The sequence below is a fragment of the Rhinopithecus roxellana genome, chromosome 1 (genome assembly GCF_007565055.1).
Source record: "Rhinopithecus roxellana isolate Shanxi Qingling chromosome 1, ASM756505v1, whole genome shotgun sequence".
In the NCBI taxonomy this organism is placed as follows: Eukaryota; Metazoa; Chordata; class Mammalia; order Primates; family Cercopithecidae; genus Rhinopithecus; species Rhinopithecus roxellana.
The window spans coordinates 56,091,712-56,105,842 of NC_044549.1; the positions used below are offsets into that span (position 1 = coordinate 56,091,712).

General features: G+C 55.8%; 1 protein-coding gene across 4 annotated transcripts in view; it reads left to right on the forward strand.

Moving 5' to 3' along the window:
• CACNA2D2 (calcium voltage-gated channel auxiliary subunit alpha2delta 2) overlaps positions 1–14,131 on the forward strand; it is a 140,325-nt gene that overhangs the window by 98,549 nt on the left and 27,645 nt on the right. For all 4 annotated transcript variants that reach the window (XM_030936261.1, XM_030936299.1, XM_030936350.1 and 1 more), the window contains exon 4: positions 11,607–11,666. In XM_030936261.1, coding sequence (XP_030792121.1) covers positions 11,607–11,666 — 60 coding nt within the window. The remainder of the gene's footprint in view (positions 1–11,606; positions 11,667–14,131) is intronic.

Below are 14,131 nucleotides of genomic sequence, written 5' to 3' on the forward strand. Positions count from 1 at the left end.
TAATCAAAGCTAATCAGAAAATTATGAGCTGCCTGATTACTGATTAGATTCCTAATGTTAATAGAGCCGAAAAGGGCCCGCTCAGGCTGTGTTTTAGGAAAAAGTATAAAAATAACATCGTGGGAAGGGAGCTTGGAGGCTGGGCTGGGACTCAGACTCTCCTGTTCTAGCTGGGGTGGGGTCTCACTCTCAGCTTTCAGGTGGGAATACGTTCCCATGCAGGGCAGCTTCCTAGCACCCTAAATTCTTCCAGTGATGGGGCCATCCCAGGCAGCTCTTCCTATAGAGGCCTCTAGCAAGTTCTCTGCTCAAGACAGTGGGACTGAATTGCAGTGGGAAGAAGTTAGGTGAGATATAAAGAAGAACTTACTGCTGGCACCCCATGTAAGAGCAGGGTTGTGTCTGTAATGCTCACTAACCTCCTCAGGCCAGTTTACTGCGCACAGTAGGTGCTCAGTAAACATGAGTTGACAGGAAGGAAGGAGGGTCACATCAACTTCTTCCCATGGGAACCATCACCCTCCCATGTCCTGCCCCTGAGCCACAGCGGAGCATAGAGGCATCTGAGAAGCCTTCTTAGAGGAGGATGTTGGGGCATGTCAGGAGAATGCACTGATCTGGCACCAGGGCAGGGGTGCAGAGCTCCCTGGGGATTCAGGCACTCTTGTCTACCACCCTCTGCCTCTTATTCCAGCAGAGCCATGGGGGCTTCTGCTAATAACCATGTTATTACTGACTTGGCAGCAGCTGAGTGGGGCTAATAGGTAACATTTTCACAAGGTCTAGAGTGGGGTTGTGGTCCTGGAGAGCAGGCATCAGCAGTTCAGACCCCAGAGGCTGCCCCTCGGATGCCTCTTCATGGAGCACACAGTGAGGCCTGTACTTAGACTCAGCCTCACCCCACTCACACCTTCACCCCAACGCCATCTTGGATCCCTATTCTCTGTCATCAGCACCATTTCTGACCTGGTTTCTACCATCTCTATCCCAAGGAGACCCAGGGCCTCCAAACCAGCAGATCCCCAAGGGCACCTCCTGATCCACCCCCTGACCTCTTGACTGTGATGGGAGCCCAAGGTCACTTAGCACTTCCTCACTGAGCTGGCTTGCCCAGCACTGGGGCCACACAGATCCATGAATAAAGTTCCTGCCTTTGAGGGGCCACATCTGAGAGGGAGTCAGGTACATGCAGTGATGGAAACCCCAGGGCAATTCTGGGAACCCAGCCCTACAGGGCACCAGGATTCATGGAGGAGGCAGAAGAGCAGTGACTCCTACAGGATGAGGAGTAGCCGGCCAGGGGAGGGGATGAGAAAAGGCACTCCAGGCTTGCGATGCAGCACAAACAAGGCTTTGGAACTGCAGCATAGCAGGAAGCCAAAGTTCAAGATCAGTGTGTTGGAAGAGAGATGAGGTTGTCAGGGCCTGATAAAGGATAGTGTTAGAAAGGGAGGAGTGGTCCAGGCATCCAGGAAACACGGACAGGTCACAGAACTTGTTGGGGAGACCTGAAGGTGTGGGGCCCCGGGCAGATGAGTTCATGCCAACCAGCTTGGGCTGAGAGTTTGAAGATGGGTTGTGGGGCTCAGGAGAGGTCTGGTCAGGGAGGCAAGGAGGGGGTCTCGGGAGTAGGGCTGGAAGCCAAGCAGGGCTGCAGTGGGGTAACGAGCAAAATCTTCAGCGAAGTTGGTGCTGAGGAGAAGAGCAGTCCGTTGGCACAAGCTGCAGAAGAAAACAGGTCAGGCCAAGTTCAGAAGGCCCAAGAGAAAAGCCGAGTTTGGGGGAGGGGGAACCAGTCAGGAGGCCCCTGGAGTGAGGTAAGGGAAGGTGCAGCCCAGAACCTGGAGTTGTCTTCAGTTTCCAAAGTGAGTCCCCATCCTGTTCCCTGTCTATGCCCTGCTCTCCATCCACATCCTCGCAGCCCTGGGAGGGGCCCAGGCAGGGTTTTGTTCCCTCCCTGTTATAGGTGAGAGATCAAGGTACAGAGAGGTGAGTGCAGTGCTCCCCAAATTATGTGGTGGGTCAATTGCCGAGCCCCAGGAACTTGGGTACCTTGGCCTATGTGGCAGAACAAGGAAGGAGGGCACTGTCACACTCAACACCCACCCCCGTGCCCACACACATTTCTAGAATGGGGCCTGATGAGGGGACAGGATGCAGCACCATGCTCCAGAGAGCACTGAGATAAGGATGTGTCCCTGCTCCCCTGCCTAGAGTGGCCGATGGCCTCCATGTGGGTACCCTCACCCAGTGTTATCTGCATGGTTTTTTCTAAGAATGAGAGAAATGTTGATGAATTATGGATCATAATATAAAGGGAGGAAAACTGACACAAAACTGGCAAAATTCTGAGAAATTCCACCTGAGTTGCCAGGGACTGACTGACCTGCGAAGATGCATAAGTTTCATGCTGGGGTTTAAGGAGGGGTGCCAGCTAGGTTGGTGGATTCCCACCCGTTTGAGCCCTTGTGGGATGGGGCTGAGAAGGGCAGTATCTTGGAAAGAGCCCCAGCAGCCTGGAGTAGCCTTCAGCTCTGAGTTCCTTGGGGGTGAGGTGCCTCCATACGGCTGGGCTCTGAAGCCACAGTCCAAATGTGGACCTGAAGCAGTTTGTTGCGTGTATTGGTTTATTTCTTATTGGGGCACCTCTTGCAAGTGCTCAGCAGGAGACCTGGGAGCTCACCAGGGGACTGGGTAAGGCAGAGACCTGCAGCCCTGAGGCCAGACCTTTCCTGCAGCTTCCAGCATGCGGCTGTCCAGGTCCGCCCACACCTCCTCCTGACTCAGCCTGCTGCTGCAGAGTTGAAATCTCCAGAGGATGGGTTTCATGCCCAGTTCCAGAAAACTGGCTTGTAAATTCAAGATGGTTTCTGCAAATGCTCAGCCCAGCCACAGAGGCCCCTTTCCTCACCCCCTCCCTGTTCACATTGGACACATTTGTCTTCTGTCCCAGGACATATCCGACCTTCTTTCTGTATTGATTGTGGTTCCAGTTTAAAGCAAAAAAGCAATGAAAGCCAGTGGAATATCTGTTACCACCTGTGAGTGCCACTTCCTTTACTTCCTTGGGAAGGGATCTCAGAGCTCATGGCCTTCCTCCTCTTGATATTAAAATGCCCACTTTGGCCAGGTGCAGTGGCTCACACCTGTAATCCCAGCACTTTGGGAGGCCAAGGCAGGCGGATGACCTGAGGTCAGGAGTTCAAGACCAGCCTGGGCAACATGGTTAAACCATGTTTCAGCATGGTGAAACTAAAAATACAAAAATTAGCCAAATGTGGTGGGCACCTATAGTCCCAGCTACTCAGAAGGCTGAGGCAGGAGAATCGCTTGAACTCGGGAGGCGGAGGTTGCATTGAGCGGAGATCGCACCACTGCGCTCCAGCCTGGGCAACAGAGCAAGACTCCGTCTCAAAAAAAAAAAATAAATAAAAATAAAATGTTCACTTTTTGGTAACATAACAGTAATGAGAGAGAGTGGGAGTTTTTTAAAGTGTCCTCTCTTGGCAAAATACAACATAGCAAGGATCCTTGGGAGCCCAGGATGTTCTGGGAAATTCTGTCTGACCTGAAATTCCAGCCTCTGGGATACCAGGTTCCCCACCCTGGCTGGTCACAGTCGTTCCCTCTGCGTCTCCATCACAGGCCACCCCTCATTTCTTCATATTTTTCCTAGGAAATTGAAGCACAGCCTGCCCCTTCCAGGCTGGACTGAGGGGGTGCAGGCACTGATTATCAAGTTCATGGTGCCCACAGGGAGCCGGCAGGCCTGGGCCCAGGTGGAGTGGCGGCCGCCCTGCTGCAGAGGGAGACCACAACTCGAATGGGTTTTTCCCTGTTACATGGATTCTGACCTTTTTAAAATAAATAAATAAAAATCCATTTTACTAATTTTTTTTATCAACTCGCAGAAGATGCATGAGTCCTGTGAGGGAAAAGGTCAGGGAGCCTGTTGCTGCCAATAGCGGCAATGGCCTCCCATGCCAGCCTTCCCCTGAGGTACCCTCTGTGCCAGAAATGTTTATTTTCTTTGCAGGCTTCTGTTTGCTGGAATTGTGGTCTGGGGTTTGAGTGTTTTTTATTGCTCTGGTGGTCATTTTATCTTTAAGTTGTAAACATGGTTAATACAAGAAGAGTAGGTTTGAACCTTAAGATGTGTCATGGGCTGGGCGTGGTGGCTCGTGCCTGTAATCCCAGCACTTTGGGAGGCAGAGGCAGGAGGATCACTTGAGGTCAGGAGTTCGAGGCCAGCCTGGGCAACATAGAGAGAACTTGTCTTGTAATAATTAATTAATAAAAACTATAGGCTGGGCGCGGTGGCTCAAGCCTGTAATCCCAGCACTTTGGGAGGCCGAGGCGGGCGGATCACGAGGTCAGGAGATCGAGACCATCCTGGCTAACATGGTGAAACCCCGTCTCTACTAAAAAAAAAAATACAAAAAACTAGCCGGGTGAGGTGGCGGGCGCCTGTAGTCCCAGCTACTCAGGAGGCTGAGGCAGGAGAATGGCATGAACCCGGGAGGCGGAGCTTGCAGTGAGCTGAGATCCGGCCACTGCACTCTAGCCTGGGCGACAGAGCGAGACTCCGTCTCAAAAAAAAAAAAAAAAAAAAAAAAACTATAACAAAATTTTTAAGGAAAAAATACAGATGGGACAGGAGCCAAGTGTGTCCAGCATAGATGCAGCCAAGGGGCGAAGGAAGGGGCCTTGAGGGATGGGTAAGGCTGGGTGCCTGTCCTGTCCCAGGAGGCACGCATGTCAGCAGTACACCCGACAGGAAAGCACAGCCACTGGCGTGTCTCCATCACCCTCAGCGCATAAGTCACGGATCCTGCTTGACCCTCGCTGCCGATCCTGCTGCATTTCTCTTCATCCCTCAGAACCCAGCAAAATGTGGGGACGGAGCAAGACCTGCCCTCAGAAGGTTGTAGTAAGTGAGATTGTGTCCATAAAGCTCTGAGCACATCGTGTGAGGGCCACAAAGTCGCTGAGGCGGCCATCATGCACGTAGCAGGCATTGTCTGTCCACACAAAGCCTCCCTCAGACCACGAGTGGTGCCAGGACAGGGCCAAGTGGCGATTCTCCTGGTCCCTGACTGTGGACATACCTGCTTGGAGCAGGAAGTGGATGAACAGACAAATGTCTGCTCAAGGCTGGAGCAGCAGCAGCAGAGGCCCACAGAGCCAGGGCCCCCTGACCCCACCTGCACTTCTGCCCCTACTGTCAGCCCTGGGGCTTCAGCTCCCTCCTGCAGAGCTCTGCATCTTGCTTCATTATTATGCAGATATTTTAATTATGCAGATATGTTTTTAGACAGTGTTAAATATGTATATTATTTACTCATTAGACCATAACAGCTCTGGAAATTGGAAATCTGTATTTAGTATCTTTCTGTGCACAATACACAGCTAACGCAGGACCCACAGGTGGGGAGGGAAGATGGGTGGCAGTGGGACCAGTGCTGGCCTAGGCAGGGGCTGCTGGGCATCCTGGTACTTGCCCCCTCCCGTGGCCTGGACCCAAGGCTTGTGGGGGCAACTCAGAGGAACAGCTAGAAGGCCAGTTACTGATCCCCTCTCCTAGGAGAAGGGCAAAGGGACCACTCTGAGGGGTGGCAGGAGGGACCTGAGCCCAACCAGCTAGGCCCCACCTGGCCAGGGATGGTCCTTCCCTGGGACAGTCACTGTCCAACACTGCTGGGCTTTACCATCAGGCAAACCTGGGTTTGATGCCCCTTCTTCCTCCCTAGGGGTCTGGGGCAACTACACTAATACTTTGAGCCTCAATTCCCTCAGCTGTAAAAGGAGGGGAGAAGGAGAATCTACTTCTCGTGAGTCTTGCTGGGGAGGCAGCAGTGAAGCCCTCACCCAGGGTAGGCACTGGACCACACCTAGTGATATCTTGTCGTTGCTACCTTCCTTGCAGCCCTCAGCAGCATTCTCAGGGCATACTACCCCCAGCCTCCACCCCGCAGCCCACACTCCATCACGGCTTCTGCCTGGCTCAGCCCTCACTGTCCTAGATCTCAACATCCTGCACCCATGGGTTCAGGGCCTTTTCTTCTAAGCCTCTCATATCCTCTAGGAAGTGGGAGTAACCATAACTAATTAAGACCAAAGAACTCTTCCAGCCTTTCCCTCTGGGCTGTGCAGAAAAAGTCCTATTTGTTGGGCAGTTGCTCCTCAGACCCTTCTGAGCCACCAGCACTGGGCATGGAGGGACTCCCAGGTGAGGGCTGGTGAGGAGAGTAGGCCAAGGAAAAGTGGGGAGCACCTAGCCTGGGGGTGGGGGTGAGCAGGCCCTCTTAAGAGGGTGAGAGCACCCAAGAGCCCCAGCCCCCCATCACCCAAGGCCCTCCCCTCCTGGCATGCAGGGGGCCTTCCTATCCCAGGTGTTGGCCTCTGAGGGGTGCCCATCCTGGCCTGATCTCAGGTTCTTGACTGTCTCAGCTCCCACTGCAATTGAAAGCTGTTTAACGTAGCGAGATTTGCAGGTATCTGTGCAGGGGCTGCTCCCCAGGGGAGGATTGTCCCCAGCCCAGTGCACGACCAGTCCTCCTCTTTCTTGCCTTTTCCTGTAAGAACGGTTCCCAGAGCTGAGGGAAATTGATTAAGTGAAACTCTCTGATAATTGCCTCTGAAATGCCTGCTGTTACCGTGATGGACTTGGCTGTGAGCATCCCCACTCAGCAGTCCCACTGAGGTTCCCTCCAATACTCTGGTCATGATGGGGACGTCACGGGCCAGACAAGGCACCATCAGTGACTTCATAGCTGCATTGCCATAGGCAGCCATTATCCCCCAGGATGTGCTGAAGAAAATAGACTCAGGTTAAACCACACACCCGGGGTCACACAACTGGCTGGGCAAAGCCAGACTCAAGCCCAGGCCTCTACACAGGTCCAGAGACACCCCAATCTTCATTTAGCAGACATTCATTGTGCACCTACTGTATGCCCAGGGCCAAGTTACCATAAACTCGACAGCCACTAGACACTTACCCACCAAACCCAGTGCTCAAGGGGAAAGCAGACATGGAAGAGGGTTCGCTGAGCGTCAGGGTCAGGAAGTGGATGCAGCTAGAGGAGTCTGGGCAGGAGTGGCCTGGGAGGGAGCAGCATGTGCAGGGCCTGGTAGCAGGGCAACCAGAGACTGCAGGCAGCTGCAGGAGCAGAACCCAGAGCCCAAGCAAGGAATCGCTCCCAGGGGGACAGGCACTTGGGGTCAGGGCTAGGAATGGAGTGCATCTCCCCAAGATAGGCAGGCACTCCAGAGACAGGCAGGCACCCTGTCCCTGCCCTGCGTGGTATCCTAATACATTCTTCCCTCGCCTCTGGGCCTCAGTTTCTTGCCTCTTTCAGCCTGTCCCCAAACCATCAGGAGGACCAGGGAGAGGTGGAAGGGAAGTGCTAGGAGGGATGAACCTCCAGGGGTGGGGCAGGGTGGGCATGGTCTCCCTGCCAGCCCTCAGCAGGCCTGACTGTTGTCAGCTCTATGGAGACAGGAGCCCAAGGTCTGGGTGCTCAGCCTGGGCCAGGCAGTTGGAGCTAAACTTGGAGATCCCTGCCTCAGGACATGTCCTGCTTGGCAGAGGGGAGGGAAGCCCACCTTGTCCAGAGGGCTGGTTAAAGGCAAAAGGAAATTTCCAGGGGAGGTAACACAGTCTGATAGGGCTAACCAGGCAGAAAGAACAGATAGCAGGAGGGCCCAGAGCTGGACAAGAGCCAGCAAGAGAAACCTCAGGGGACTGGCTGCCTATGTGCAGCTACTAAGGGTTGGAGGAAGGGGGCTGCCAAGAGCCTAGCCAGCCTGAGTGGGTGCAGTTACTATGTCCAGTTTATAGGCAGGATGTTGAGGACCAGAGTGGTGAAGACCCTGCTCCTAGAAAGTCAAACTTTGAACCCGGGCCAGGGCTCAGGGACTCCAGGGTCCAGACTCTGATCTCTGCTCAGGGCCCCTCATGCACCCCAGTGGTGGTCCCAGTCCTCTCATCCTCAGGCCTGATGGAACCTCGTGGCCGAAGCCTGCCCACTCCACTACACGCACCAGCTGCCTCGGCCCTTCCTCCCCCACCACTGGGCCTGCCTGTTTAGCAATTTCCACACGTCCAGTGCCTAGGGATGGACTGATTGATCTGTAACACCGAAAAAATAACAATGGCTTGATCGTTACTGAGGATTAAAAGTAATCCTTTTGCTGTGGCTATTACGACTTCGTTATTCACGAGTCAGTGAGCTGACCCAGGCCTTTGAGCCCATGGGATTCCATGAGCTCAAGGAGGCTGGGGGTTGGGGCCTCCCTCTCTGGATCTCCCTTGCCCTGTCTGCTAGGCTCTGGAGCCAGAGGGGCCTGTAGCCCCATGTTTTGGGGCCCAAAGGTTTCAGGGTCAGAGCTGAGCCCTCAGAGGGTGAAGGAGCAGCCACCCCCTGGCCAGGAGTAGAGGCAGGGGCAGGAGAGCACAGTTCCTCAGGGTCATGGCCCAGCCTGGAGACTCCCACTAGTGTCAGTGTGGCATCTGCAGCCCCATCGACCCTTTGGCTTTTCTGTGGCAAGAGACTGCATCTGCTTCCCCCATTCTGCCCCAGTCTCAACCCCAGGGAAGGACAGGGGCCTCAGCAGAGCCCCACTCTGAGGAAGATTTGGCGTCCCTGGGAAGGTAGTGGTCACCAGATAAGGAAGGAGGGGCACAGTGATGACAAAGGCTCGACCCACGCACTGCTCATCAGGCTTTACACAGCCTCCAGGGCAAGTACTGAGCCCAGCACCTGCTGTACTGCAGTTGCTCAACTAACACTGGTGACAAATGTTGTGAACGGTACAAGTCACACAGTAATGCCCTCTATACAAGGGAACTGCAAACTTATGAATTGGGGACCTCATCCATCCCTGGGTTTGGGATCAGTGGGTGGGCATTTGTGGTTTAGGCCAAGAGGAGGCTCCAGGATGGGAAAGCAAAAAGAGGAGTCAGGTGGGCCCTACAGGACCTCGAGAAGGTTGTGCCTTTTACGTGCAGAGAAGTGGGAGCCACTGAAGGGTTTCAGGACAGGGGATGGTGACGTGACCAGATCTACATTTGGAGAAAAGGCTCCAGGTGTTGTGTGGAGAATAGGTGACGAGGATGAGAGGACACAGGTTCCAGGCAGGACGGAGCCTGAGCTGGGGGTGCACAGGAGGTGGTATAAGGGATGCCAGGGGTGGAATGGAAGAGGCAGAGGGGCCAGGGTGGGTGGCCTGCCCCAGAGGGGCACTCTGAGCTCAGGTGGGTCTGAGGGTCACTCCAGGGAAGTGTCCAGGAACTCAGGAGGGCCAGGATTGGAGGCAAGACATGGGAGGCATCACGGAGTAGAGAGACCTGGGGCCCCCGAAACCCTAGGAGTGTGAGGCTGGGCTGGGGAGAGAGGAGGGTGTGGGTCCCAGCCAAGCAGGCCCTGCAATTAAGGGTGGTGGGGGACAGAGGACTGAGCCTACAAAGGAGAGGGAAGCAGAGGCCAGGAGGGCCAAGCTCTGTGGGGTGAGAGGGTTTGACCCCAAGAGGCACTTTCTCTCTGCTCCCGGGACCCCAGCCTCATAGCCTCCCCACCATTCAGTGTCCTTGGCCTGAGGAGGGGGAGCCGGCCCAATGGGACTGGGGATGGCCCTGGACAGCCACTCTAACTATGGGGGTGTGACACCCTGCCCCAGGAGAGCAGAGGCCACAGCTCCACAGGAGGCCCCACCTTGCTCCCTGCCATGCTAGTCCATGCTTCAGAGGAGGAAACGCCGGCCTCCATGACCTGACTCCCACTTCCCCCTAATGGGCAACTGACAGGCTTTAGGAGGATGTCCCTTCCAGGGCCCACATGTCATATCAGCCCTGGACTCAAGGATGGGGGATGGTGACGTGACCAGATCTACATTTGTCCTGAATACCAAGGGGCAGGACCTTCTGAGTAAGGCTGTAGGCCTGGAGGTGGGACACGCCTGCTTCACCGTGGGACAGGGTGGGATGGGGTGAGAGACCAGAGCCACGCACCTCCTCGCTGGGCATGGTGGGCCCAACAGAGGCTGGTCCTTGGATCTCGGTCATGGTTGGAGCAAGACAAATGCAATGGTGAGGGCTGGGCTCCAGGGCCCAGCCTGAGCCGGACTCACCTTGTGACCTTGGGCAGGCTGCTCACCGTCTCTGTGCCTGGCCGTCCTCATCTGAGGAGGGCCACAATGGCCCCATGCCAGGCACACTGTGAATGGTACAAGGTGCACAGCACACGAGTCACTGGCCAGGGGAGGGTTCGGTGTGCAGTAGGTGGCCAGTTGATAGTGATGGTTGTCATTATGATTGACAGGACACCACTGCTTTCAGCTCTGCAGAAGGCCCCCAGGGCCAGACTCAGTTCCATCCTTGGGAGCCCCAAAGTTTCCCGTAGAGACAGGATCCTTAGAAAGCATCTAATGGCCGGGCGCGGTGGCTCAAGCCTGTAATCCCAGCACTTTGGGAGGCTGAGGCGGGCGGATCACGAGGTCAGGAGATCGAGACCATCCTGGCTAACACGGTGAAACCCCGTCTCTACTAAAAAATACAAAAAACGAGCCTGGAGAGGTGGTAGGCGCCTGTAGTCCCAGCTACTCGGGAGGCTGAGGCCGGAGAATGGCATAAACCCGGGGGGTGGAGCTTGCAGTGAGCTGAGATCCGGCCACTGCACTCCAGCCTGGCCGACAGAGCCAGACTCCGTCTCAAAAAAAAAAAAAAAAAAAAAAAGAAAGTACCTAATAAGAATGTCTGGGTGACCCGGGCTTAGGCCCAGAGGGTGGCCAGGCCCCAGTGCCTTCTCCATCAAGCCTTCCCTGAGGTCCCTAGCCCCCACAGCACTGTGCCTCCTGCCCCTCAACCTCTCCTGCCATGGTGGTTCTGCGAGGTTGTACCTGTGAGCTGTGAGAGGCAGGACCAGGCCTGTCACACCTCCACCAGTCAGCGCAGTCTCGCACCGAGCGTGCCCAGTGGCAGGTGTGGGATGGATGGGCACACAGCTATGCCCTGAGGGACATTCTGCTCTCAGGCACAGGGGCTTTGTTGCAAGAGGCCACTGGAACCAGCCCCAGAGAACAGGAGAGGCTCTTATGGACAGGGGGCTTGGGAGCCCTGTGGGAAGGGGCTCAGGAACTCTGGGAGAGGGACCATGGGCCTGGGTGGGCAGGGTGGGCTGTGGGCCCCTCCTGTGGGCTCTGGGTAGCTGGCAGAAGGGCAGGGCAAGGCGAAGCACTCTCTAACTTGCAGCTCAACCTTGGCTCCAGAGGAGCTTCCTCTTGGCACTGGGGTGATACAAGTGTGTGGCGGATAGAGAGTGGCACTGGGGCTTGGCTTAGTACAAGGAGTCCCATGGAGATGCCACTGGGGTCACTGCACAGGCTTCACCTTTCCTGCATGGACCCAGCTGTGGTCAAGGAGGTGCCCACACAGCAAGCTGGGGAGTATCTGGGGCAGAGAATCTCTGAGGGTCTCATAGGATGAGGGGAAGGGAGTCCCTGGTCCAGCCTGGCCCCAGGGAGTGCTAGGGATGGAGAGGCTTTGGGGTGGGCATAGGGCAGGCTGCCTTCCTCAGCCTCTGACCTCCCTGTGCTCTGTCCCTCAGAGACTAGCTGATGCTGCCGAGAACTTCCAGAAAGCACACCGCTGGCAGGACAACATCAAGGTAGGAACCCCAGCGCCCTGCCCAGCACTCAGGGCATGCCCATCCGTGGGTGGGTGTGAATGCCGGGGGGATGGGAGCTACCCAGACATATGAGGGACACGGAGGGGTCTGTGGAGCAGAGCCAGAAGTCTGTGTCCAACATTCAGCAGCTACTCCAGGTGCCCCTCACTGCTGGGCATACAGTGAGATATGAGTCCACATTCACTCCAGAGGAGCTGTGGAGTCACCCGTGAGTGGGAAGGCTGCTTGAAAGTGGTGTTCCCTGTGTTCCCCAGATAAGGTGTTCAGATTCTTGGAGAGACCCTGGGTCAGAGGCCTTTGGACTTCAGGACTTGTCAGAGGCTTTAATACAGTGACCTGCAGGAGATGCTGGGAAAAGGGGACCGGATGCCCTTCCCCGACTTCCCTTCCCTGACTTCCCTGAACAGCAACCTGTCCACCCAGGAGACCCTCAGGCTGGCTCAGGGGACTGGGCTGCCATGGTCACAAAAGCCTCTCCTTCCACCTCAGAAGGAGCTCAGGCTCAGTTCTTGGAGCAGAGATGCAAGAAGCTGAGTGCAGAGGGCCTAGTGCATGGGGGAGTGAAGGGGAGCCTCACCCATCCCAGCCTAGGCCTGAGTTGCCCTCGCCAGTTCCTTGCTGTATTTGATTTTGCCTGGGGCTAGATATACCTGCCCTCCAGCCAGCATCAGATGGAGGCAGGGCTCTTCCTGGATTCAAGGAAGCCCCAGTGCCAAGGATGATGTAACCCTTGAGAACCAAACTAGTTGGCAGGGCTCCTGTGTCCTCCACAGCGGGTGTCAGGGCCGTGCCTCCTAGTAGTCTTGTGCTAAACACAGGGAGGGGCAGGGTGGGGGTGGCAGACTTGACTCGTTCCAGCTCTGGGCCAGGCACATCTGCTCTAGGAAGCAGTGGGGTTATTGTCCCTATTTGACAAGAAAATAGAAGCACAGAGTGGATAGACCTACCGGAGGTTACCTGTTGGTGGCAGAGATTCACAGCCAGCTATCGGGTGTCAGGGGCTCATGCCTATGATTCAAGCTCTAAATCTGTTCCTCCTCCCCAGTCCCCATCCCCCAGGCCATGCTGAGCTGCCTCACCTTGCCCACACCATGGCATTCTTCCTTTACCCCTGGCAGGTGCTGGGTGCTGCCCTCAGGGAGTTCACATGAGATTCGAAATGAAAGGTGATTTTCTAAGGTGAACAAATGAATGAGCTAGTTACTCCCTAAACCAACCGCCCTTCCCTAGGAGACAGGACTGACCCTTCTCTCCCTCTCTCCTACTCCAGTGCTACTTGCTCACAGTCCCTGTGGGACCGAGGCAAGGGCTTCAGTTTCTCCATTTGGCAAAGGACTGACTGGTGCCAGTGCTGCCTGTGAGCTCAGCTCTGGGGTGTGAAGGAATCACTGCACACGTCAGGCTACATGGGTGCCAAGCTGCTAATGGCATGGGTGCATCTCTGACCACACCAGCCCTTGGGCCCTTGGGCCCTAAGTACTTCTGTCCTGAGATGAGGCAGTAAAGGGCTCTGGCTGCTCCCCTCCCCCTGGCTTGACCTGAGGTGCCCCCAGCTGTGGGTGTGACCACAAGCAGCCCTGACCACAGGGCCAGCTGGGCCCGGCCTTGTTCCTCTCCCTCCCTGCCACATCCTGCCGAGTGCCTGCTGGCCTGTCCCACTGGTGTCTCAGGTAGGGTGGGTGGAGCTGTAGTCATCTCCCTCCTTCCCATCTACTGGGTCACTGTTCTTCCCAGGAAGCACTGCTGCTGCCACAACTGCCAGGCTGAAAGGCATCAATGCTAATGGTGTGTCCAAGAGCCCAACACCAGCCAGCTATGCTCGGGCTGTCAGGGAGAGCTGGCAGCAGTGGCTGCAGGAGGGGCTGTCCATGCCAGGGGAGGGTGCAGGGACTTGAGGCTGGGAAGGGATGCTGTTTTGTCCCTTGCAGGCACACCACCCACCCCTGAAACCACATCCTTCCAACGACCTTCAGGAGATGACAGACAAGGAGCCATGTTCCCCCAGCACTCAGGAGAGGTACCTGGCCTGTGCCACAATTCCAGCCTCAAACTCAGGCCCTCTTCCTAGGAATGCCCTTATCTACCCCTCCTTCAGTGCAAAGCCTCTCTCTCCAGATCTCTGCCTAGGACTCCCTTTTCTAGCCCCAACCCTAGGATCGGCCCCCACTGCCCACAGCAGTGACAGTGTGACCAGAAGCAGTCTTCTTACCTCTGAGATGGGGAGGATGGTGCCCAACTGTTCTGGCCACAGAGGAGATGATTGGCTCATGTGGCCAGACTGGAATCCACTGCACCATCAGCCGGGTGTGGCCGTCCCTGTGTTGACAGCACACAGCAGGTCCAGGTGCAAACCTCTGAGGAACAGACAATGGTATCAGTGGTATAACCCACATCCACATGCCCACAACTCCACTGACCTCAGCCTGGGGGGTAGGGGATTCTGG